At 36.1% G+C, this 26,271-nt stretch overlaps 1 protein-coding gene across 1 annotated transcript; it reads right to left on the reverse strand.

The window, feature by feature from the left end:
• Positions 1-10,115: 10,115 nt before the first annotated feature.
• TYRP1 (tyrosinase related protein 1) lies at positions 10,116-25,641 on the reverse strand. The gene is made up of 7 exons (XM_055578076.1): positions 25,257-25,641; positions 23,546-23,868; positions 20,561-20,765; positions 16,914-17,081; positions 14,298-14,477; positions 11,169-11,315; positions 10,116-10,321 (listed from the first exon to the last, which is right to left on the reverse strand). The coding sequence occupies exons 1-7, from the start codon at positions 25,639-25,641 to the stop codon at positions 10,116-10,118; spliced, it is 1,614 nt and encodes a 537-aa protein (XP_055434051.1).
• Between the last annotated feature and the right edge of the window lie 630 nt (positions 25,642-26,271).

Here is a 26,271-nt window from a genome sequence, read left to right on the forward strand (position 1 = left end):
TATAGTATAATAATTAGACTGAAGACATCGTGAATAACTGTCAGGCTTATTTACAGTCACGGAAGTTTTTGATTAACAAGAGTTTTCTATTCCTCAGAAATATGTTCTACTAAAAATTAAATGCCAAAGTGCATGTTTAGAGAGCTAAAACATGTCATAAAATGTTAGTAACTAGTGAGATGAATGAAGTGTTTCATTGTTTTGCTTTTTCAGTTTTTTGAGGATTTGATGTTTTTAAAATAAAGTTTGGAGAAAAATTAAACGGTAAGGTGTAGTGAATTTCTGGAAGGCTCTAAATCTGTGGGTGAATATGTGTCACTGTTATTCTGAGTCTGATCACGGGGAGGCATCAGGATGATATACAGGTAACTGGGGAAGCTTAATTTGCAGAGAAGAAAGAAGAATTTTTTTATGGCTGAGGAATTGGGGATTCTAGTGTTTCAATACAGTACATTTTGGGATACACATCAACTACATACTCATTAGAATCTTTGTATGTTTTTGTGTTGCTTTTAAAATTCTGTTTGTCTAACTAAACAAATCTACACAGTTGGTGATAAGATATAATTCAAGACTCTGTGCCAGTGAGCATTACTGAATTGAGTCCAATTATTGTAAAGGATATCAGTAATTATCTAAGATAAAGTTTATTGAATTTTTATAACTGTGTTAATGTCTACATAAAGAAGAAAATAAATTATAGTATCCAAAAATGAATGTTAAGATCTTACAGTGCCAACAAAGATATGGAAAACAATGTATGTGTGCTGAAATATAGCCACATTTTATTCTTTCTAGTACAAAATCCACTATGTCATCTGCAGATGAACATTCACAGTTGTAAATTTAGCTTAGTTTTCAAAAGAAAAAAATCTTTCAAATGTATAAATAGCATGGACTGGTAATAAGCAATTATTTTTTGGAGCTCTTTTTCATTACAGTTAAGGTTTAAGTTCTGGGACCATACTGCCACCTAGAGGAAATCAGTTTTAAGTATCATATTTGCAGAGCTTTTCCCAGTTCCTTATATTATGGATCAAGCTCCTCTACAGTGATGGCTTATTTCTAAATCTTTATTTTTTCCTTCTTTTTAAAGCAAACCTTGAATTTAGTTTTTATAGGAGTATCTCCTAAATTACAAAATTTATAAAAATTTTTAAAAATTGTAGCACAACATGCAGAAAAGAAGAAAAGTTGAGAAACTTCATTAATGGAATAAGAATTTGTATCAAGATTAAATTGTATCTTTGTCATTTATTAATGTGCTGTTGCTGATCCATAGTCGTACTATGAAGTTGGTTGAAAATAATTTTAAAAATTTGAATCAAAATTTTTTTTTTAAGTATGTATGATGTAATGTATTTGGAAGAATACAGTATTGGTATGAAATTATGATATTACATGTGCATGCCTAACAGTTTCGGACTCATTGTTGTATGTCTATACACATATTAACATTTTATTTATGTACTTTAAATTGGAGAATACACTCTCCTTAATTTGGAAAATTAGTTATATGTAATCTGATTGTATCTTAAAAATATGTTCTTTTAGGGTTTAAACAGACACATCAACAGTCATTAAACAGGGTGGATTAAATGTATTGACATAAATACAACATGAATATGGGAGAGATGTATTCTGAGGTCTCCTCACAAAATTGTGGAAGCACAAAAGAGGCAGACGGTGTAGCCACAAATGAGGCTTCAGAAAGGAAATGTTGCCAAACCCAGGAACTCCCATAGCTATTTGCATAAGTGCTAGCAAAGTTCCTCCACCGATCTGGTCCTGCACCCCAGACGCAGAAAAGCAGATGAGGCAGCAGATGACCGTTTGCATTGCCAGGGTGTGTGAACCAGCGAACATCCCCCACATTACTCACTAAGTAATGAGGAGGGGCTTTAGATATGTTCCACAATTCAGATGGGCCTGCTAGATGGCCCCTGGGCTTCATTCTGTGTGATCCGTACAGAGCAGAGACACTCAGGAGGGGATGCAAATGAATCAACAGACAGCACCGAGGTCCCAGCAGCAGCAGGCAGGGTACTGCCTATGCAACAGGGCGTGATGACAGATAATTAGCTGTGACATGCCCCTTGATGGCAGTGGGATGAGAGCATTCAGTTGGAAACCAGTGTGCAACATGGCATCGTGAACCATGAAGTTTAACGTCGGAGCAGAAATTCTTTTTTGCTAGTTTTAGGGAGGTTGTTGGGAAGAGTTAAGTTTTCAAGATGCTAGGAATGAAAGATAAAATTTATTAAGCACCTACTGCATTCCAGCCATGGGGAAATGCACTCACCATATAAAGTCGGTTTTAATGTTTTAAAAATTTTTATTTTGAAAAGAAAAAACAAACAAAACTGCCCTTCTATTACAGATAACAAAACTGCAGCATAGAAAAGTAATGCAACTTGCTCAATGACATATTGCTAATAAATAGAAGAGGCACGAGGCCTTCCTAGGGCTGTCTGGGTTCAGAGTTGGTCATATAATTTACCTATTTCAATCAGATGTTGAGTACTTTTCTAAAAAGGAATTTAGTAGCAGTTCCCCACTGTTTTTCTACTCTTTGGGTTTACTTAGTTTTATTCAACTTGATTTAGATAAGTTTTCCTCATGTATTTAACATTCTTATATCATACTAAAATATAGTATTTCTTGTTTTAAGTATTAAATTGGTTATTTAAAAAAATTACTCTTTTGGGACAATTTCCCATGGACTATATATTGGAATATAGTGTTGAATCCATGTTAAATTTCCTGAAATTGACAATTGGATTGTGGTTATGTAAGAGGATGCCATTCTTCTTAGGGGACACACAGAAATAGGGACAAATGTTGGTCATGGTATATGCTACTTAACTTTCAACTTTGTCCAAGAAAATATTAATCATAATATGTTAATGGGTAATATGAAAATAGAGTGACAAAAATGCACAAAGTATTGACAGTTGTTAAATGTAGGAGACTATGCAGGAGTTCATTGTATTTTTGCATCTATTGTCTAGCTTGGGTTCTTTTCAAAGTAAGGTAAAATGAATTGATACTCTTTTTAGCTTTCTTGTCATTTTTCTTTGACAGCTTTAAGGTGCACATTTGCAAAGTTAGCCATGACTTTCATTATGTGTAGTCTCAGTGGCTGAGTGGAGCTGATTCCCATAGTGGACTAGCCCTTTAACCCTTGTCACAAATTATCAGTGTCTTTGGTGCTGGCATAATTATCTATTGTATATGAAACCATTTGGGTGATCTGCCACTCACTCTTCATTTTGTGGCCCAGAAGGGCCTCATGATAAGTGATCGTGATGAAGGAGGATAATGTATACAAGAGTTCTAGTCAATAAGAAGACACATTTTTTGTCATTATAATTCAGTTGGGAATTTCAGCCATTTGGAGATTATTAATCTCACAGGCCATTTTTCCACCAAAATGAAAAACTGCATTTCTTCTGCCTTTCAAGGATCACATGAACATTTTTTTTTTAAACCAGAAGAGAAAGAGCAGATGTCTTCACTGTTCATTTCAGTTGGAAACATTTGATGTCCATAATCAACATTTTGAAATGTGTTCAAAGCTGCCACCTTGTGGTAAGAGTCTGTTCAGTTTTTAGCAGATGCAATGACCTTGTTTGATAGCTCAGTTGGAAAAGAACCTGCCTGCAGTGTGGAAGACCCTGGTTTGATTCCTGGGTTGGGAAGATCCACTGGAGAAGGGATAGGCTACCCACTCCAGTATTCTAGCCTGAAGAATTCCATGGACAGTCCATGGAATTGCAAAGAGTCCGACATGACTGAGGACTGAGTGACTTTCACTTTCACCTTAATGAAAGTCTGACCAAATCCGAAGACTAGCAGGAAAGAACACTGCAGAAATACATTTTAGCACGTGTCGGAAGATCTATTTTGAAGTCTACATAAAAAATACAAGAGTATATTTCCATGTGTAATTTACTTAATCTAATTGATTGATAACCTGTCTTGCTCATTTTGCTAACAGTTTCCATTTGAAAGCCATGACAGATTTTACTCATTGTTTGTTCTTAAACTCTTTCCAAAATTAAAAGTCTAAAGTTTCCTATTTCATAGGGGAAAATAAGAATAAATTTCTGCTTAGTGGCAGTCATTCTTTACCAAGATTTCAAAATAGAAGTCCCTCTTTTCTTTTAAACCTCCTTTCAAAAAGTCAAGTTTCATGAAGGACTATAAAAGTCCCTTTGCTCCAGTCTTTCCCATATACAACTCATACTTCCTAGATACAGTAATTTTCAGCTCTTCAAGTTGATTCTTCTGATTTTGCCTCCTTATTTCTAAAGAGCATAGTTAAACTTCTTACCTTTAAAAAATTTTAGAGGTAGCATGTTTTAACGTGCTACTGTGGCTAATGAGGATTCAGCTTTTATCATAGCCTGTTCAATTAACTTTTCCAGCAATTTTCTCATCCTCCAGGTTTCAGCTTAATTCTTTAGCTCATCTTTAATCACCCATCTAAATTAGATGCACCCCCCCACACCAGATTTTTTAAAATAAAAGCACACTGTGTGTTTCTTTCCTTCTACAATTTTTAGGTATATTGAGTGCTTGTTTGTTGCCGTGGCAATGCTCCCAGCTGCCACAATTCCAGTTTCTCTCTCTCTATCCCTTACAGTTAGGTGTCAGATATTATTCAGGATGGTAACCAACTGAAGCATAAACCACAACCAACAACAACAACAACAACAAAAACTCCCTCAATTTTCTATATTTTCCTTCCATGTGATAAACTTCTAATGTGATATAGGCAGAATTCGGGATGCTATTCATTTCCAAATAAAAAATATTTCTATGTGGGATAAAGTACAAAGATGTAGTAGCCATTTTACAGTACTGATAGTAAAAGTAAAAAGGTAAAACCTACATGTTAAAGGTGATGGAGAAAAATTATAAACAGCCTGTCCTCCTGAAGGCATCATTGTGCTATCTTACTTACCTTGGGCTGTCTTTCAAACTTCCTAGTTGTGAGAAAATAATGCATTCCTAAAACCATGCATAGGTTTTGTCATTCTCTTTCACTAGATCCCGAGCTCTGCGGAGCTATGAGCATTATGAAATTTGTTTACACTTGTAGCCTTAGATCAAGTCTTCTTTACTTCGGTACTACTGACATTTTGGGCTGCATATATATATATATTATTTTGGCTGGATAATTTGATTTGTTTTGTGCATTGTTGGATGTTTAGTAGTACCCCTGGCCTATACCCACTAGATGTCTGTGGTTCCCCAAGCCCTCAACTGTCTCCTGGGGGTAAATTGTTCACCAAATGAGCACCTTTGTCTTAGATGATGGGTTCAGTGCCCAGGATATAATGCTCTATAGATACTGGCTGTATTAACAACATTATGAATTCAATGGATGTGAGGATCAGTAGAATTCAGTTCAGTTCAGTTGCTCAGTCATGTCCAACTCTTTGCGACCCCATGAATCACAGCACGCCAGGCCTCCCTGTCCATCACCATCTCCCGGAGTTCACCCAAACTCATGTGCATTGAGTTTGTGATGCCATCCAGCCATCTCATCCTCTGTTGTCCCCTTCTCCTCCTGCCCCCAATCCCTCCCAGCATCAGGGTCTTTTCCAATGAATCAACTCTTCGCATGAGGTGGCCAAAGTATTGGAGTTTCAGTCTCAGCATCAGTCCTTCCAATGAACACCCAGGACTGGTCTCCTTTAGGATGGACTGGTTGGATCTCCTTGCAGTCCAAGGGACTCACAAGAGTCTTCTCCAGCACCACAGTTCAAAAGCATCAATTCTTCGGTGCTCAGCTTTCTTCACAGTCCAGCTCTCACATCCATACATGGCCACTGGAAAAACCATAGCTTTGCCTAGATGGACCTTTGTTGGCGAAGTAATATCTCTGCTTTTTAATATGCTATCTAGGTTGGTCATAATTTTCCTTCCAAGGAGTAAAAGTGAAAGTGAAGTTGCTCAGTTGGGTCCGACTCTTTGCGACCCCATGGACTGTAGCCTATCAGGCTCCTTAGTTCATGAAATTTTCCAGGCAAAAGTACTGGAGTGGGTTGCCATGTCCTTCTCCACAGGATCTTCCTGACCCAGGGATCGAACCCAGGTCTCCCACATTGCGGGCAGACACTTTACAGTCTGAGCCACCAGGGGTAGAATTCAAAGGTGAGTTCCAAGTGTCTGTCTTGGGCTAGTGATTATATCATTGTATCACTTAAATGGACATGTTCCAGTTGGTCAATGTTCCTCTTAAACCATGGACTTTAAGTCAAATGAATATTCCAGATGTGACTCAGACACCACAGATTTCTTTTCTGTACTAATGAAGCATAATACCATAGCACTTCCATAGTATCTCTTTCTTCTTTGTCAATCACATAGCACCTTTATTGGCTACATTGCACTATTGCCTTATATTGACCTTGAAATTCACTAAAATCTCCTTCTAGTTTCTGTCTTATAATCCCATTTAATTTTTTGATTATGCTTTCAAAGTGCGAGACTTTGTATTATTCCTTTTAAATGTCATCTCTTTCATTCCAAGCTCTGTTCTTGGTTTGTTAATATATTTAAATATTTTTTTTCTTTTTTAAAGTTCATATTATCTGTCTCTACCCAATTTGATCTTCCATTGGTTGGTTGCTTGTGTAACAATTTTAACTAGGAAATGGCAAAGAAAAAAATACATGCTGTTATTGGGTCTTCATGGACTGAGCTCAGAACAGCTATCTTATGACCAGTCCTTGGAACAGTTATTTTACTAGACAGATCTTTTCCTCTGCCTCCAGTTTTAAAGATTATATGGAGATGTAAGTGAGCACCACCTTTGAGATCTGCTTATAGGAAAGAAGACAGAACATAACTTCAGAGGAATACAAAAGTAATAGCTTTTCATTCTCGATTTTATAGGAAGGTTCAATCAGACATTTTTACACACTCTGTTTAGACTGTAAAGCTCAGCTCAGTTTGTGGCATTGGCATGCAGTGGCTGCTTATGCAATAGGAAACTGGATTTAAGTGGTGTGCAATGTGCTTTCCAGTGAGTGCATAATAATGTCATTTACTATGTTCTATAAGCGGCCTGGAGGACTGAGAACAATGGAAAATCTCCAAGATTGCAAAAAAATATTATTTGCAATAAATAATACAGCATTTTATAGAAGGAGTAATGGTCACTTGATCAAGCTAAGTCCTAAGCTCTTACAGAGCTGTAAATAAATAGAAATAAGTCCTTGAGTAAAAGAAAAATAAAGCAGCACTTTTAGGGTAAAATTATCAACATAATAGGATTCTAGGATTTCTTAGATTTAATGCTTATGTTTTGGGACAGATAGAATGAATTCCAAATTTCTTAGTATTGCACATACGACTGATTTTATTCCCAATTTATCTCTCTACTCCCCTCCATGAAAACTATGGTCCAACCACACTGACCTGTTTTATATTTCTGAATTTTCCATGTTCTTTCAAATTCCTGTGACTTTGCTCATGCTGTGACTTCCATATGAAATGCCTTTCTCTACTTTAATATCTGGCTTCTCTGGTGGCTCAGACAGTAAAGAATCTGCCTGCAATACAGGAGATCTGGGTTCAATCTCTGGGTTGGGAAGGTCCCCTGGAGAAGGGAATGACTATCCACTCCAGTATTCTTGCCTGGAGAATTCCATGGACAGAGGAGCCTAGTGGGGCTGCAGTCCATGGGGTTGCAAAGAGTAGGACACGAATGAGCACCTAACACATACTCTAATGTTTGGCAAACTCACTGGTATTCTTAAGACCCAAGTCAGGTATCGTCTCAATGCATGTTCTTGACTTTCCCCTCCTCAAATCCATAGTGTGTGCTTAATACATGTCTATGAAATGAGTACTCAATAAATCTCCAAAAATATGAAGTGAAGAATTCAGTTTCATTGATGTTTTTTATAAAATATTAATAAATCTTACATTATAAAATAATTTATCTGAAAAGCTTTGAATATATAATGTTTTAATAAGTCAAAATGTATTTGCGAGAACCCAGTGATGCTCTTTGAAAGTTAGAACAATGCTATTATTATACACATTCTCTTTTGCTAACACATTTTGAATATCTTGTATACATAGCCTGAAGATTGTTTAATATAGGGAAACCCAATAACCAATCAGGTGTATATAACTTTAGTCTTGTTTCTGTTTATTGAGATGGGAATGTCAGACTGCCCATTTTCTATAGTGCATGATTATTAGTGATATTATTTCTTTTTAAAATTTCATTTTAATTAAAATGTTTGCCCTCTATAACTAGCCTATAAGAGTTCTTCATTGGGAATATAATTTTAGTAATACAAGATCAAAAAGAGAAAAAATATTTTGTTAAAAGATAGGAAGAAATTAATGAATGACATTCTTGCAGAATTGTACAATGAGGGACTTGTGAAGTAATATTTTTTTTGAAAACATATAGCAGGCTGCTAAATGAGAGACAGTGATATTTGAATTAAACACAATGAACTGATGTTATTTGTAGAGCACAATGATGCATTTTCTCTGCCTTATGCCTCCTTGTGGGCCTCTAAGAGGAAGTGGGAGGTGAAACATGGATGGGTAGTTCTTTTGTCAATCAATTGACAGATAGGAGAACACAGTTCAAGTACAGGCACTATTAACTTCCTTTTTACAAAGTAAAGCTTTTACCTCTCCAAAATGTGACAAAGATTGTGATTTTTCTGTGGCCTTGAACCTTAAGAGGAAGATCAGTTTTAAAAAGTTAATTAGGATCCCATTTATAATGTCACATGATTAACTTAAACTACAAATGTAGTTTCCTTTATATGTGTTGGTCACTGCCAAGGAATGGAAATGTATTTACATCTTAACATTGTAGAAATGCCTAGTCATTTAAAAAAAAAAACAACTTATTGAAGTATAGCTTACTTACAGTGTTAGCTTCTGGTATACAGCAAAGTGAGTCAATTTTATATACATATATATATAAACTTTTTATATATATATATATATATAAAACTTTTTATATATATATAAAACTTTTTCATTATAGTTTATTGTAGGATATTGAATACAGTTCCCCATGCTATACAGTATGACCTTGCTGTTTATCTGTTTTTTATATGCTAGTTTGTGTCTGCTAATTGCAACTCCTAATTTATCCCTCACCTATCCCCTTTCTGCTTTGGTGACCATAAGTTTGTTTTCTATGTCTGTGAGTCTGTTTCTGCTTCATAAATAAGTCCTACTCATGTATTTTAATCAGTTTACTATTAATCATAGTTTTTCTTTCCAATATAAACAAAGTACAGCAAATTATTTAGATTGCCATTTTGTTGATCTTTAAAATTTTAAAACATGCCCCAAATCTTCATATTTGTTTAAATACCATGGAATTGGTACAACCTACCATTTTAAAGTGAAAATTGCTCACTCGTGTCTGACTCTTTGAGACCCCATGCACTGTAGTCCATGGAATTCTCCAGGCCAGAATACTGGAGTGGATAGTCTTTCCCTTCTCCAGGGGATCTTCCCAACCCAGGGATTGAACCCATGTCTCCTGCATTGCAGGCAGATTCTTTTTTTTTTTTAATTTTATTTTATTTTTAAACTTTACATAATTGTATTAGTTTTGCCAAATATCAAAATGAATCCGCCACAGGTATACATGTGTTCCCCATCCTGAACCCTCCTCCCTCCTCCCTCCCCATTCCATCCCTCTGGGTCGTCCCAGTGCACCAGCCCCAAGCATCCAGTATCGTGCATCGAACCTGGACTGGCAACTCGTTTCATACATGATATTTTACATGTTTCATTGCCATTCTCCCAAATCTTCCCACCCTCTGCAGGCAGATTCTTTACCAGCTGAGCCACCAGGGAAGCCCTCCATCCCCGCCCCCCCTACACACACACACACTTTTTTTAAGTAGAACTGAAAAACTAGAAACCATTGAAAATATCGTGACTTTCCCCAGTTCTGGAAAATAATATCTGGAGATTGTAATTCCAATATGCACATGCACAAGGAAGGAAGTAACAGAGTAAAGAAATTACAGTTAGTAACTCAACCTATTATTTTCTAAGCATGTGGTTTTTATGATTCAAATGCATATGAGAATTTACAATTGTCACTAGACCACAGACTGGTTAGGATTATGGATTTTTTCATATTCTTCAATGTAGTGTTGATACTGATCAGTAAGGAGAGGCTGATTTGCTCCATCCATGTTGCTTCTGGCACGAATCAGACAAGAAGTGCCCGCAAAAATGACTGCAACCAGTAATAATGCAGCCACTACTGCTATGGTGACAATCTCAGAAATACTAAAACTCCGACCTGTTTGAAAATAAAATGAGAGCAAAAAATAAATAGTAAAATTGTTGCCAAAATTGATACCCTAAATGTAGGCGTTGTTCCAGGCACTTGACAAAATCCTTGTATTTAATTTTTATTGGCCACATTGCCTTTTATAGCACCTGGCACCTTCAAAGCACTCCCCAATTTCTCATAATGACTGCATCCTATTGGGATAGTTATTATATGTGTTCTGAAGGTGAAGAGATGATGGCTCAGTGTTTAAATCACTTGCCCAAGGTCATTAGATGGTGGAGCTGATTTTGGAGCCCAGATATTTCAGGATCCAAACTCCGTGCTCTTCCACTGTACCCCATTGCCTTGGTTAATAAAAGGATTTAAAATTAAACCAGGAGATTTTGAATTTCACAACCTCTCTTAAAACAGCTCAGAGTGTCTCACTTCATGTCTTTTAAGATAAACAACTAGAAGCACGTTCATGTAGTAGAAAAATAAGAGTATATTACACAGGGCATATTTTACAGGGCTAAGCTCAAAATTCATTCTCTGTGCTTCTACAAAGGTGATCTTTGATAATTACTCTCATCGCATCGTCCTTATTTGTAAAATGAGGATTTTAATACCTTCCTCAGAGGGTTGTAAGTATTAAACGAAATAGTGTGCTGTGTAACCAGCTCAACCAGGTCAGAATGGGGTCCCAACAAATTTTAAATTCATTCTCTTTATCCCCAAATAAAAATTCAAACAAAGCTATTTAATCATAGTGGAAAGCTGTGGGTTATTTTATCTCAGAAAACTGAGATTACTTTAAAGGTAACAAGTTTGATTTTGGAAATTTCCACAGTAAAAATACATTTTCAGTACTTACTTGGCCATTGAACTTCGTAAGTATAGCCCAGGTTGTCTGGAGCAGTAACAAACATTTCCATGTTGGTAACTGGAGGCCAAAATGGTACCATATTGTATTGTCTGTTATGTCCAATAGGGGCATTTTCCAGTGGATATGTGGATATATCTAAAATATGCCAAAGACACCTTGTTAATAGACATAATCAGTTTGTATTAATATATTATTATGTTCTGAAGGTGACTTAAAATGTTCAAGGGTAACAATAAAAGTTCTTTCATATTTCATACTGAATAACAACATAAAAAATTATAACAGCAGAGCTGGGAATTGCATGAAACAGAGCTCAAACGCTTTGAGTACAATAGTAACATGTCATCCAATAGAAAAAGAAAGTTTAAAAGTAAGAGAGTTTTAGTATTTTCTTATCTATGATAATCATTAGTTGTTTTACTTTTAAATTACAGAAACTGTTTTCAGTAAAATTCATTAAACTTACTTTTCAAAGCTAAAGAAAGACTGAACCTGTAATTTGCTGTAGCATCATCTGTTGTTTAAATTTAGGAGGCAGTGTATCTGATGGAGGTTTGTCCTTGACTATGCATATTTCTGTTTAGTACTTTTCATTTTTTCTGTTTAATTAGAGCAATAAATGTGAGCTTATTCCCTGGGTTCTTACTCTGTTATCAAAAAGCATTTAACATTTCAAATCAAGGTCCTATAATACTATTTATTTCTTGCCACCTTTCATCTTTCTACTTAAATACAAATCATAGGCATTTATGTTATCAGTGTGTTTTTGTTATCAGAGATAAAAGGAGTGATGCTCTTTGTGGCAAAAAATCTTTCTTTATTGTTGTTGTTTGTATTTATGTTGGTACAATTAAATGCCAAGTGGAATGTCACAAAACCAGAATTGGAAGTGGGTTTGGGCAAGACATTAGTGGGGATATGTTTAGAAGAGCTGAAATATGTGGGAAGGCTAGTTAAGTATTAGATTTTCTGATTGCAAGAAGTATATTACCTGGACAGTCACTGCAATCCTGTGAAGCATAGGAGAATTTTTAAACGTCTACTCCAAAGAAACATTGATCATAGAAATGGCAGGTAGTGTTTATATTTTTGAAAATTTAAATTTAATTACTTTAAAATTTAATGATTTCAAATGTACTCTGAATTAATGGTAATTAAGTATGTATTCATTAAAGTCTACTGTGTTCCTCCTCATGCCAGGCACTGACCTAGGCACATGAGCTATAGCATTGAACCAAAGACAGGATTCATGACCTCAAAGCACTCATACTAATTACTTATTAAAGTTAGATATTAAAGCTAATAACTTAGATAACTTTTTAAGCTTCCTATTTTTTCTCTACTGAATCAGCCTCAACTCAGTTCAGTTTCAGCTGCATCAAAAAGTTATGTCCATTAAAATAAATGGAGGAAAAGAAGACTAATAAAAGTAACAATTGCATTGCAATATTACTTCCCTATGTCGATCCTTCAATGGCTCCCCATCTCTCTCAGAGTTAAATCCCATGCCTTTAAGGATCTGCTCCAGTTTTTCCTCTGGCCTTGTCATCTCCCTCCATTTTTTCATCCCTCTCCCTACTCTGCTCCAGCAACAGTGGCTCCTTTGTTCCTTTCTTAGGACCATCTTTCTTTCTCTATTTACACAGTCCTCCCTATCCCCTTTCCTAATATTACTTGTCTACGAAGAAACTCTTCCCCCATACACTGTATCTATTTACATATGCTTGTTGTCAGCTTATACATTGCTGTCTAGTTACCAGACGTAAATGTCTAATAAAAGTGTTTTGTTCATCCATAAACCTATTAATTCAAGTTGTTATTGAAATAAAAGTAGTATAATAAAACATGCATAAACTGATAGTTATAAATGTAAAAAGAGAAGGATGTTTTTATAATAAATAACTGGAATGCTTTGGAAAGATTTACTAAGAATGAATGGCCATAACACTGCTGTAGAATTAGGAGTGGACAACTATGACTATAAAGGGTTAGGGAAACTTTATGAAAATTTAGGATAATACTGTACTCAGCATCACAAGGGTTATGGATTTCTTATTTCACTTTAAAGAAACAGACAATGCAAATTATAGATAATTCATTATGGTTGCATGTATATATATATAAATACACATGAAAAATCAGGTGGAACTCCCAATCAGTGACTTCATAGAAGATTAATAAGTAGATAAATATTTATATTTAGGCTATTTATTTCTTAAATGGTTTTCAGTTGAAACAAACTCTTTTGACCAACTCATCAATTCATAGTCCAAATCAGGTTAGATTAGAATCTACTACTGTATTTTTTCTCTCTCTCACAAGCACACACATACACATACACATACACACACACACACACCACACACGAGCACAGAAATAAGACGTGGCTGAATGAATAGCTGAATCAGTAGATAATCTCCAATATTATGTTTATGTCCTTGATGAAATAAAAGTACATGAGCCAAAATTTAGAACAATTTTAAATGTGAAAATTTATGATGTTTTAACCAGTAAAAGCACATTCGTAGTTTGAATAGTAATATAACCCTCTCAGCTGAGTGAAGAGAAAGTAGCCTCTAAATAACATTTTAAAGAATGCATTAAAATGAACTTAAAAGAGATGTTCTATGGTGTGATATAAAAACCAGCATTAACTTTTCAAGTTGAATAAAATTTCCATTTGTGAGAGGCTGTAACATAATAAAAACCAGAACTGTGGTTTATGAGTATAATTTTTCTGTCTTTGGGGTATCAAAGAAGAGCTCTTTAAGGTTTTCACATCCATATGAAAAGCGATGAGGATGTTCACTGGAAGATATGAGAAAGAAAAATTGGGCAAACATGGTACTTAGTCATCTTTACATGGTAAAGAGGTGAAGGGATTAGTTTTTAGTCCTAGCGAATGTTAATGTCTCATCTTTCTATTACTATACTTAGAGACTTCTTATCTGCCTTTTGAGTGGTTTAAAATATTTGGAAATAGCTAAATATTAGAGCTATTTTATCCTATTGTAAAGCGTAGTCTAAATGTGTCAGGTTCTTAGCCTAATGTGATAACTATGCCATCCGAACAGTCTTGTTTGCTGAGTTTGCAAAAAGCATATGAAAGAGTCTCACCAGCATTGTATCGCCTCAGCCATTCATCAAATACTGCGTCAGTGAATGTATGTAGGAGGACAAAAATAGGATCATTGGGAGATAAATGAGTTTGTCCCCCTGTTCCATTCAGGAATAGATGAGCCAAATTGTGAAGGCTTCGCACAGCAGGGTCATACCTTCCTGTGGGATGACTGTAACCTAGATATAAAAATAAAGATGAGAATAGTAAAATCCATTACAAATATGACTCTTTAAGTCTAAAGCAGTAATTATATTGGGAAACAATTTTTCCTGAGCTTGTCAGGCCAGTTTTTACCTTGGTGTAATAGCACTGCTTCTCTGTACCTATGGTTGGTGACATTTGTTTGCTGTAGTAAGAGCTAGGTTAGTTTGAAGATAGTGGCATGACATTCTAAGTGTAGCCTCTAGGTTAAAAATAATGACCTGCAAAGGATACCAGTCAAAATATATAGAGCACTCTATTTTGACAAGGCTAACATTGGTCTACATGGAAATAAAGACAATGGAAATCTCTAGCTTCTACAAAAACTGCTGATACAATTGGGAGAACACAGCTCTGATTGCCCTAAACTTAAATTGCCAGATGTTACTTTAGTCTCCTGCCTTACTGCTTCAGACTGTCAGCATGTGTATTTTTAGAAAATTATTTCTGTGGAGAAGTTAGAATTTCTCAGAGCTTTTTTATCATCTCTGTACTAGTTTTAAATATCTGAAAAGACTGCTGTAAAAACATTTATAGAACTTTTGAGAATGTTCTCTATTCTATATATATATACACACACACACACATATATATTTATATCTTCTCCAAAAACATTTCCATATTATACACTACATATATTTCACATGTGTTTCATATATGTGCATGTATGCTCAGTTGCATCCAACTCTTTGAGACCCCCATGATGGTAGCCCTCCAGGCTCCCCTGTCCATGGGATTCTTCAGGCAAACATACTGGAGTGGGTTGCTGTTTTCTTCTTTAGGGAATCTTCCTGTCCTAGAAATTAAACCTGCGCCTCCCACATCTCCTGTATTGGCAGGCAGATTCTTTACCACTGTACCACCTGGGAAGCCGTGCACCATACATATCCCTGTTTATATATAATCCACATATTACATACCTATTACATGTAATATATACATTTCCCATATGTTATATATAACACATATACTTCCCATATATACTCTCATCACATATTGTTCATGTAAATATATTAGGGAGAAGACATGGATAGATCACAAACAAAAGTCGGGAGTCTCTGATGTGGGATGGAGTTATTAAGTGTGTAGTTAGCTTGAAGACCAGAGGTGGGAGAGCAGGGTATGCCTGTATATTATAAAAGCAATATTAAAATTTGAAGTGCATTAAGTCAGTAGTGTAATTATAGCTACTCATTCATTCATTATTCTTTTTTATATGTTTATTCTAGTATTTTTTGACTCATAAAACATTTAAAGATTGCCTACATTGTACATGGTTAGGCACTAACCTTTTTGTACATTCTGTCTGGAAATCAGTATAACCTGTCTTTTGATTGGGCATCAATAAAATACACTCTTATATTCTTAAATTCTTTACAGAATCACTGCTTAACAGTATTAGTGTATAAATACCGCTTAGTCAAAATATGGCGATTATTGAGGAATCTCCAAATCAGTGCATTCATATGTAGTTATTAAAATTAACATAAAGATAGGAAAGAATGGCATCTGATTTTAATGATGAAAAGGGAGATAATTGAAAATAATTATCAGATCTATATATCAAGTATCTTAGATCAAGGGAAAGAGAGATCTATTCCCTTTTTCGGTTGGGGAGGGAGGGTGGTCTAACATGTATGATACTGTATTTAAGGTAAAATTTGACAAGAACAAGTTTATAATAAAGTTAAACATGATTCTGTTCTTTTAAGACTTTAAATATGTATCATGAATAATTTAGAGGTATAAAAGTTTTTTATATAATAATTATAAATGATATAATTTTTTTAGAGGACATAGAAATTTTTGATTTGAATCTGTCCTCTGTTACTAACTAGCTGGATATCTTTTCACTTCTTTGGACTTGGTCTCTCAACTTTAAAATACTCGAATTAGTTAAAGAAAATCAAATTAAATATCTCTAGATGCTAGTTTGATTTTTTGTAGATCTTTAAAAAACTTTCAGGATGATACCTCAATAATACATATGCCCAAACCAGACTGTTTATTTGATGTCAACAGGACTTTTTTAAGAAAAAAATTAATAATATCTCCAAGTCTTGAATATTATTTGCCTATACTAAAATTTGATATAGTTATATCCATATTGGCCAGCTACTTAACAGAAATTTGAGTTTAAATACCTTTTAGGTATATTAAGAGAATGGAGGATCCTTTCCAAGGGATTCTCCTGTGATACAAAGAGTTTCAGGGGCTACGTTTTTCTTTAAGAAAGTTCTATTTAGCAGAGGACTGTGACTATATAATGATAGGCAGCCCTGTTCATATCACATACACATCACAGGATCCATACAGCCTTCAAAGGTTTTTTTTAAAGAGATTTAATTTGAACACTTGAATTTTTCCTGTAACAACTAGATCAATTCAGAGCACTAGTTTTGTTTACTTGCCTTCCACTGTGTTTCGGAAGCTGTTTGTAGAATTAGAATAAAAAGGAGGTGTGTCAAATGAACCAACTTCCAAGCACTGAGTGACATCCTGTGGTTCAGGAAGACGTTGCACCATTGGTCTGGCCACATTTCCTGCTGGGTTTCTCTTAATTGGCCCACCCTCAGTGCCTGGGAAAAAGAGGGGGTATGTGAACACATATAGAACATTTAGAGATCTTAGCTTTCCTTATTAAATTTGTATACATGAGGTCTTGAACACAGAAAGACAGGTTTTCCTTTGTAGAAGAGAAAAAATTTCAAATGCATATTCTGTGGTGTTAAAGTGATAAAACCTAGGTTATCATGTCCAACTTCTGTGAAAAGGGAAAATATGTGATAGAATCACCTGAAGAAAAAGATGATTGTAAAAACAGATAGAGGTCCTTGTATCCGTTAAATCAGTATAATATTATTAACATATCAATATGTTAAATCTCTTTTTTCAAGAGAACACATTAAAACAGAAGTTCCGTGGAAGATTAATTTTGTGGATATAATCTCATAAACCAAAATTCGACACTGAAAGCCATATTTCGCATTACATGGAATTTTGTTCTTGAATGTTGTTTCAAGCTTTCAAAGAAATAATGTTAAAACAACCTTAACTCTCTTTGGGAAGTGATATATATTTCAATCAACACATATTTTTCAGCAATTAATGTGAAAAATAAAAGTTTTGAAAGTCAGTGTGAAGAAAGCTGAGTGCTGAAGAATTGATGCTTTTGAACTGTGGTGTTGGAGAAGACTCTTGAGAGTCCCTTGGACTGCAAGGAGATCCAACCAGTCCATTCTAAAGGAGATCATTCCTGGGTATTCTTTGGAAGGACTGATGCTAAAGCTGAAACTCCAGTACTTTGGCCACCTCATGTGAAGAGTTGACTCATTGGAAAAGACTCTGATGCTGGGAGGGATTAGAGGCAGGAGGAAAAGGGGACGACAGAGGATGAGTTGGCATCACCAACTCAATGGATGTGAGTTTGAGTGAACTCCGGGATTTGGTGATGGACAGGGAGGCCTTGCGTGCTGCAATTCATGGGGTCACAAAGAGTCAGACACGACTGAGCGATTGAACTGAACTGAACTGAACTGAAGATAAACTGGTAAACAAAGGGCTGCTATACTAGGGATAATATATATCCCTAGGAATATAAAGATGCCTTTGGGGATACAGGCAGGGAGAGAAAGAAATAGGGAAAAGATGGAGGGAGGGTAGGAGAGAGAGAAAAAAAAAGAGAGAGAGAGAATACTAATTCTTCCCAATTGGGCAGCTTCAGGAAGATTTCATTGGGTATACAGATTTGCAAAGAGCCCTGAATATCTGAGGAAAATTGCCAGAAGTAAAATAAGAAAAAATTTACAAGTCAAACATTTTTAGGCAGAGATAATAATAAAGGATGACAGGCTTTTTTTCTGTGCCTAATATAAGCCCCATCAGAGCACAAACTCTGTTCTTGATCACCAGTATGTCCTCCAGTCTTGATCCAGTAGATGACATACGAAAGTGAAAGTGAAGCTGCTCAGTCGTGTCAGACTCTTTGCGACCCCATGTACTGTAGCCTACCAGGCTCCTCCCTCCATGGGATTCTCCAGGCAAGAGTACTGGAGTGGGTTGCCATTTCCTTCTCCAGGGGATCTTCCCGACCCAGGGATCCAACCCAGGTCTCCCTCATTCCAGGTAGATGCTTTAACCTCTGAGCCACCAAGGATGGCATATAATTGAAGCTAAATAGTTGTTTGGTGTATGTTGGCTTATGAAAAGATAAGGTTGATTTGTATGAGAGAGCCTGTTAGGTGAGCAGCTAGCCTGGAGCATGTGGCAGTGGAAGGGGGTAGTGGACGGCAGAAAATATAGGAAGTTAGACCAGAACTATTTTATTTATTAGGCCCATGAAAGAAAAAATAACATTTTATTGAATACCCATTAATGTGTCTGATATGATGCCAAATGCTTTGATAAAATATTTAATCCTCACAATAATTCTTTCCTCCCTCTACTTTTCTTCTCCAGTAAAATTATCCATCCCTGTGGTTTCACTGGTCGTCTTTTACAGGGCACACATACATGTACATCTTTAGAGTGAAGCTTCCTTGGACATCCCATGCATATGTTCTCATATGCTTTCTAGACAGTCTCTCTCCATTTACCAGGAATGCACCAAACTTGGTACACTAAAGAGTTATTTTGGAGAAGGAAATGGCAACCCACTCCAGTATTCTTCCCTGGAGAATCCCATGCACTGTAGCCTGTCAGGCTCCTCTGTCCATGGGGTCTGAAGAGTTGGACACAACTTAGTGACTAAACCACCACCAAAGAGTTATTTATTGACACCTAATATTCTTCCAGCCACTAAACTATCCAGCCACTAAGCTATTTTTAATTCATCATATGAAAGACATATTCTTTTTCTTCACAATACTTCTCAAATCTACTTTCTGCTTTAGGCACTCTGAACTTTTCATTCATTCCTGCATGGGAATCCCACAGGACTCTAATCCATAATAAGTTAATAGGTGCAATGACAGAAGTTGTCCATGTGCAAGCAAATTAAAAAAAAAAAGTCACAGGGAGAGATGAATGTTTTGATACCTAAATATACACCAATCCTCAATTTCATCTCATTTCACCAAACAAAAATTCTAATTTTATACTTATATAAAGTTTTATATATGGTTACTTCTCTTATTCCTATATACAGCTAAATAATCTAACAGTAAAAAATCTACCTAATTTTGTTGTTCTATTTAAAATATTCTAAGTTTACAATGTAATTTAATATTTGGTGCTTAAAAATATGTGCAGAATAAATGTTATGCATACAATAATGAAAAAAATAAATTTCAATACTTCTAGTTTTTATATGGAAGAACAAAAGTTCAAAATATTTAGACATGCCTGAAGAAGAAAAACAAAGTGAGATAGAAAGACTCTGATAATTAAGACCTTGTGTTAGTATCAAGGGAGATGGTAAAAATAGGATCCAAGGAAGAGAACAGACAGCTTCATAGGAACTGTTCCACAAAAGACAGAAACATGACCTGTGGCAGAGGGACCACTGGAGAAAGGATGTTAGGACAGTTGGTTAAGCATTCTCTTTATTAATCTAATCAGAAGGTTGGAAATCAAAGTGACATAATAGTAAAAATAATATAATAACAAAATAATAGTAATCTTTATATAACAATTATTATTATTAAATGTATATATATTTTTTACTCCCAAGGTACTTCCAATTCTTTCTGCAGATTTCACATTTCCTAGGGACACATTTTCTGTGAAATTCCAGTAAAGACACATGACCACAAAGCAGTGCTGGGCTTACTAAGAGGATTAACTAATACAAATAGACATTTCCAAAAGAAGAAAGCAAGCAATGCACCAACCAAGTTGTTCAGAAAAAGCAATGGAGAAATGTATAGGCACTTTCTTTTTTCCCTGGAGCACTCCAGATTGCCTGGACTATCACTTAGTGAATATCTGTACATCATTCTCTATAATAAAAGTGAACTTCAGTCTGAAGTCCTTAATAGAATGAAAGGCCTTCTGGCAGCACATTTAATCTCTTTATCTAATAGGGAATTCCAAATCCTAGTTGTCATTTGGAACTTACTGTTGCAAAGGGTTCCCAGGGTATCATAATCTTCCAAGGATTCGCAGACTACTCGCCATTGAGAAAAGACAGAGTTCGGGCTTATAAGAGTGGAATCAAAGTTGCTTCTTGATCCCATCAAGTCATCGGTGCAAATGTCGCAGGTGTTCTTCCCAGTGGCAAAATTCCAGTAAGGGAGGGAGAAAGAAGGATCCTGCAACATTTCCTAGATCACAGAAACTCTGTTAGCATTCTCTGCTTTTGTTTAAAATGCTCCCTTTGCTTGGTTTACTCTCTGGCAGCCTGCTTCTATTAGTTTTCTCAGCCACTTGGGAACCAGTTAATGTGTCAGTGGTGTCTGCAGGGCTAGCGGACTTAGATTCCTTATTTAACAAAGCTCCTGATTTACGACAAGAAGTCACTTAGGCACTAGAGGGAATGAAACTCAATTCATTATACCAGAAGTTTCTGCAAATGCTTTGGGGCAATGTCTTTTCTTTTTCAGGCAAGTTGGTTATACTAAAAATTATCAACAATAACTTCTACTCTTTGACATTTTCACTTCCTTCCATTCTCCTATCTCTAATTGAAGTATCGCAAACTCCTATCTGGAGCTAGATCCAGCCTTGAGATATATTATGTGAAGCAGTGCTTTTTATTTCATTTCTGTTTTTTAATTTAACTGAGTCAACTTTAGGCATTAGGTTCTGTTTTGGCCACACACTATAGAGGCTTCTTTGAAATTAGCCTTATCTGCCTGGTGTTTTACTTACAGACTTCTGCTTCAGAATCTAAACTATGAAGACTCAGGCCTTTGCCAGAAACCAATATAGACAGGAAATGCTTAACGGAAGCTGAATATTTTTCTGAGCGTGCTGTTCTTTAGCCCAGGGACCTAGTTTCCATTTAGAGCTGATCTCAACAAATAAAAAATGCTGGGCTCAAGATCACATGCTTATTTTATTGGGTTCCTTTAAAGATATATTTATTGTACTTATTATTTCTCATTCCTTTAGGCCTTTGGGGAACTATATTTAGAGTGTGGGATAAATGTAGGGATTGCCATTGTTTAATCTCACCTTGCAAACACTGAGTACTTTTCTGCTTTTTCACTCTTAAACCCTTTCTAGGAAGCATATCCTTGTCCTTGGGGTATTTTAGAGGGTCAAAAGCTTTCCAGTGCATCCCTCCTTATTGATCTCCAGGGCTTTAGAAGCCTTGTTGAGCAGCCATTGTTCTAGTTCACAAAGATTAGTGACAGCTTCTGAGGGATCATTAAGAGTCAGTTTGTGGTTCAGCAACTGGCATTTCGGAGCTGGAGCATATTCATGTGGCATTTCAACTGTGCATTACATTTAGATTATAATTTGTTGGATCGCTTGTGAAGTTGGGTTTTAAAAATGTAAGTCATAGAGGTTGAAGTTTACACAGGCGCAGTTGAAGCTTTTAGATGCTTTCCACCTGCCCTTTCATTTTGATGCACTCATGGGAAAATGACTTGAAGGCAAGAAGATCTGGAGTTGATTACAAATGACAGATTTATCTACTCATAATCTACTAAATGTCTTATGTGAAATCAGAGCTATAAAATATGAAGTTCAGAGTAGCAGCTGAATTCATTTAATCACTCTCAAACTGCATACAGATGGACTACGTACATATGAATATTTTTTTCTGTATTTTAGTGCTTGAAATCTCTCCCTTCTAACCATTTATTTTCTTGGATAATGCTGGGCATAAGCATACTGCAAATCAATACATGAGTCTGCTCCCAGATATTTTTTCCTGCCCTCAGATATTTTTAGATTTTAATTTGTGGGGAGGGAATCATTGCTCTTATTTCACCTAGAAAACAGATTCAACTTGTCGATTTCCTAGTTGAGCTCTAAGACTATTAAAGGGGTTAAGAATTAGTTTGTGATTGACAGTTGTAAACTATTATATATGAAATGGATAAAAAACAGTGTCCTACTGTGTAGCACAGAGAACTATATTCAATACCCTACAATAAACCATAATGGAAAAAATATAAAAAAGAGCATATATATGTATTAGGTTGGTCAAAACATTTGTGTGGGTTTGTCCATAACATCTTACTAAAAAACCCAAACAAAATTTTTGGCCAAACCAATATAACTGAATCATGTTGCTGTAGAGCAGAAATTAATACAATGTTGTAAATCAACTTACTTCAATAATGAAAAACATTTAAATTCATTTGAAAATTACAATACTTTTCTTAAAATAGAACAAATAGTAAAAGAGACAATAAGAAAGTATCTTAACAGCTACTTTAATGTGATTTTAGTTTATCTGATAAAAAATAAACTGGAAATAACTGTTTAGTTTCACTTCATGCTAAAAAACCCAATGTCTTTAGATTAAAATGATGTCTGACCTAGTGGATATTGTTAGTAGGTTTCTGCTATAAGCCTCAAAGTGGTAGAGAACATGGAAACATAGGAGTTCAATTAGAATATGCCAATTTAAATGAAAAGTATTATTTTTGTAGTTTAAACCCTGCCCTCAGATATTTTTGTATATCATACAAAATCATCAACTTATAAAATAAGCTATACATTTGGAACTTGGAAGACTAAAAAGTCATATACACTTTCCTCATCCAAACCAGGAGGGGCTATTGGTTTACATTTCAGAAGGGAGACGGATCAAATGAGAGTCCTATATTGCAAACTATATGAGGGTCATTTTTTCAATGACAGAGTTGTAGACTATGTCCGGTGCTTTAATTCACACCTACAAATACCTCATTTGGCTTCCTGACCATTGATGTGACTTTCTTTTCACTTCACAAAGGATAAAGATTAATTAATAAGGAAGTGATTCACATAGGGAGAGACTTAACAGAACACCAAAGGCAGGTTAATAACATGAAATTGCTTTGTCATCACCTATTTTGATCATTCAGGACACAGTGAATTAATGACTTACAAACAAGGTACCCTCTCTGTAAAGGATATGAATGTGGCCATGGCTCATGCATACCTGCATGTCTCTCTCCAGCTGCAGCAGGTGGTACCTGTGCCAGGTGAGAAATGCTGGTCCCTCATGAGAGAAATCCACTTCACCAAAGCTTTCCTGTCCTGCTCCCAGGAAAGTCTTTTTGACTGAGTAGTAGTGTGTCCAAACAAAGTAGTTATAAATGGAAATGTTCTCAAACTGTGGTGTGTTGCCATCTGGCCCCAGTATTTCTTCTGACCTCCTGGTGGCAATGACAAACTGAGGGTGAGTGGTGCGCTTTGCCATATCCAGGGCCCGGACAAAGCGATTCTTTTCTTCTGTACTTAAGTCCAGAAGGTTTCTCCTGACTTTAGAGACACAAAATTCAAATGTGAAAACATCTGCCATGTGAGCATGGATAGAGAATACTCAATCATCTTGTAACCCCATGTCCCACTAACCCATGAATGATAATCTGCATCTGTGCTCACATCATTTTATACTTTAAAAAATATCCCTTGCTAAAATCCCTTCTTCATGTCTGCTTTCTCTCTCTGATCTCCTCCCTCTTTCTCCAACCTACTCTATATAGAGTAAGAGCTTTCCTTAATCTTACCATGGACTTTATGATTCGATGATCCTGTTGTAGACTTCTGCTCACTATTTGCATATTTCTTGTAATTTTCTACCCTTTAATACCATAAATTTTGCAAAAATACAGTATGTGGTTTAGCATAGTGGTTAGGACCAGAGTCTAATTCTGTTACTTGGCACATATTTCTCTAAGCATCAGTTTTTCATCTGTAAAGTATGTGTAGAAATACCTGCTTTATAGAATTGTAATGATTAAAGAGGACACACATAAAAAGCACTTGGACCAGAGCCTGGTTCATAATAAAGACTCACCACAGACATAGAGAACAAATTTATGACTACCAAAGGGGTAGGTGGGAGGGATAAATTAGGAGTTTGGGACTAACATGTACACACTACTATATATGAAATAGATAACCAACAAATACATACTGTATAGCATGGGGAACCATACTCAGTCTTTTTTAATAGCCTTTAAGAGAAAAATCTGAAAGAAATAGATATGCATAACTGAATCACTTTGGAGTCCACCTGAAACTAACACAATAATGTAAATTTAAAACCGAAAGCTCAGTAAGGGTTCTGTGAAACTCTTGATCTCATGTTTGGGACAAAGAGAACAATCCAGTATTGCCGGCTGTTACTATTTAAATTTCTGTCATTTATTGTTGTTTAGGCTGCAGCCTGTAGAATGGCTGAACTTGATCATCAGAGTGGGGAACGTCTTTGTGGTCAGCAAGGGCTGTGCAAGAATCTCTGGATTAGAGCTGGACAGATCTCAGTGTGAACTCCAGGTTTCCCACACACCATTTACATGGAGTTGACCTTTCTGAGCTCCAATATGTATTCACAATTAACATAACTACCTTGCAAAGTTACTGAAAGGTCTAGTCATGAACATCTAGCATTGTTCATATTATAAAGGGGTTGCGCAACACATCTTTTGAAAGGAAATGTTATTAGTTAGAAGACCTGATTTTCAACTTTAACTCCTTAAATACATTTCTTAGCTTCTCTAAGCCTCAGTTTCCTCAGCTATGAAAAGTAAGGCTTGAGTTTTACGATTTCTAGGAGTTCTTAAACCTCAACTGATTCAAAGGTCTACAATATTAAATGTGTTGAGTTCCATGCAGGACTGTGCATCCATCCAGTCTCTACTTACCTGTGAGAACCCTCTGGTCACAGGCAGCCCCTCCCCAGCCAGGGCGGCAGGTTCCACAGTTGTGTCCTGAGAAATTGCCATTGCAGTGGCATGTCCTGTTGAAGAAGCGTGTGGGCCAGCCCTCTCGGTCATCTCTGCCATCGTGCGGGTAGTGGTGGCTGTGGGGCCGGGAGTCGGCTATCACCACCTCACATCTGCCCCTCCCTGATGAGAGACCGCAGCGGTCAGACCCGGGCCCAGACAGTGGGGACAGGTCTGGGCAACACACGCCATTCCTCAAAGCCTCAATGGTAGCACACTCTCTTGGGAACTGAGCCCAGGCCTGCTGGAAAAAAAGCAGTACCAGGAACATGTAACCCAGAGAGAGGAGTGTAGGAGATTTCATTCTGCTTGAAGCAAGAATGCAGGTCAGCTTCTGGTTTGCAGCCCTTTGTGTAGAGACCGAGGCACGTAGATAAAAATCAAGCTGAAAAGAAAATAGCAAAATGAAATTATGCAAGTTTTTTGTACCATTATAAATGGCATGAGGCCCTTCCCAACCCACCTTCAAAATGCTTTTCATGTCTGTAAGATGACATTACCAAAATGATAAAAATAGTAATTTACCTTTAAAAATTTGACAGGTATAGTATCTATGTAATTAAATCCCCTGTCCTAGTCATTTAATTTTCTTCATTTTAATTTCTATTTATATAAAAAGTACTTCTCATGGATGTCATTTATCAAAAATACTCATTAACAGGTCAGCACCATTAATTACATTTATCCATGGAGCTGAAAGAAGAATTGGGGGAAGATTTCTAGCAAGTCAGTTTCCAGGGCTTCAAGTCCCCCATATTCTCATGGAGTTTTGGTGGGAATCCACCCACTCCCCGTAGAGTTTCTCTCTATGGGAGAGAGAAACCTTGAGTACCTTGAACTCCTGAAGGCATTCTCTGCTGAACCTCGCTTAGAGCTGAGTGTTTTATATTTGCTTGTTCCCTGATGTCAGAACTTTTAATTGCTTGTGGGTTTT

The sequence above is a fragment of the Bubalus kerabau genome, chromosome 4 (genome assembly GCF_029407905.1).
Source record: "Bubalus kerabau isolate K-KA32 ecotype Philippines breed swamp buffalo chromosome 4, PCC_UOA_SB_1v2, whole genome shotgun sequence".
NCBI classification, from domain to species: domain Eukaryota; kingdom Metazoa; phylum Chordata; class Mammalia; order Artiodactyla; family Bovidae; genus Bubalus; species Bubalus kerabau.

What these genes read in the sequence shown, in the direction of transcription:
- TYRP1 (XM_055578076.1), bottom strand. Translation starts at nt 25,641, where the DNA reads ATGAAATCTCCTACACTCCTCTCTCTGGGTTACATGTTCCTGGTACTG. An exon ending in CTTCCGAAACACAGTGGAAG is followed by an intron (nt 14,478 to 16,913) that starts GCAAGTAAACAA and finishes TTTTATATCTAG; the next exon opens with GTTACAGTCATCCCACAGGA. An exon ending in TTACGAAGTTCAATGGCCAA is followed by an intron (nt 10,322 to 11,168) that starts GTAAGTACTGAA and finishes ATTTTCAAACAG; the next exon opens with GTCGGAGTTTTAGTATTTCT.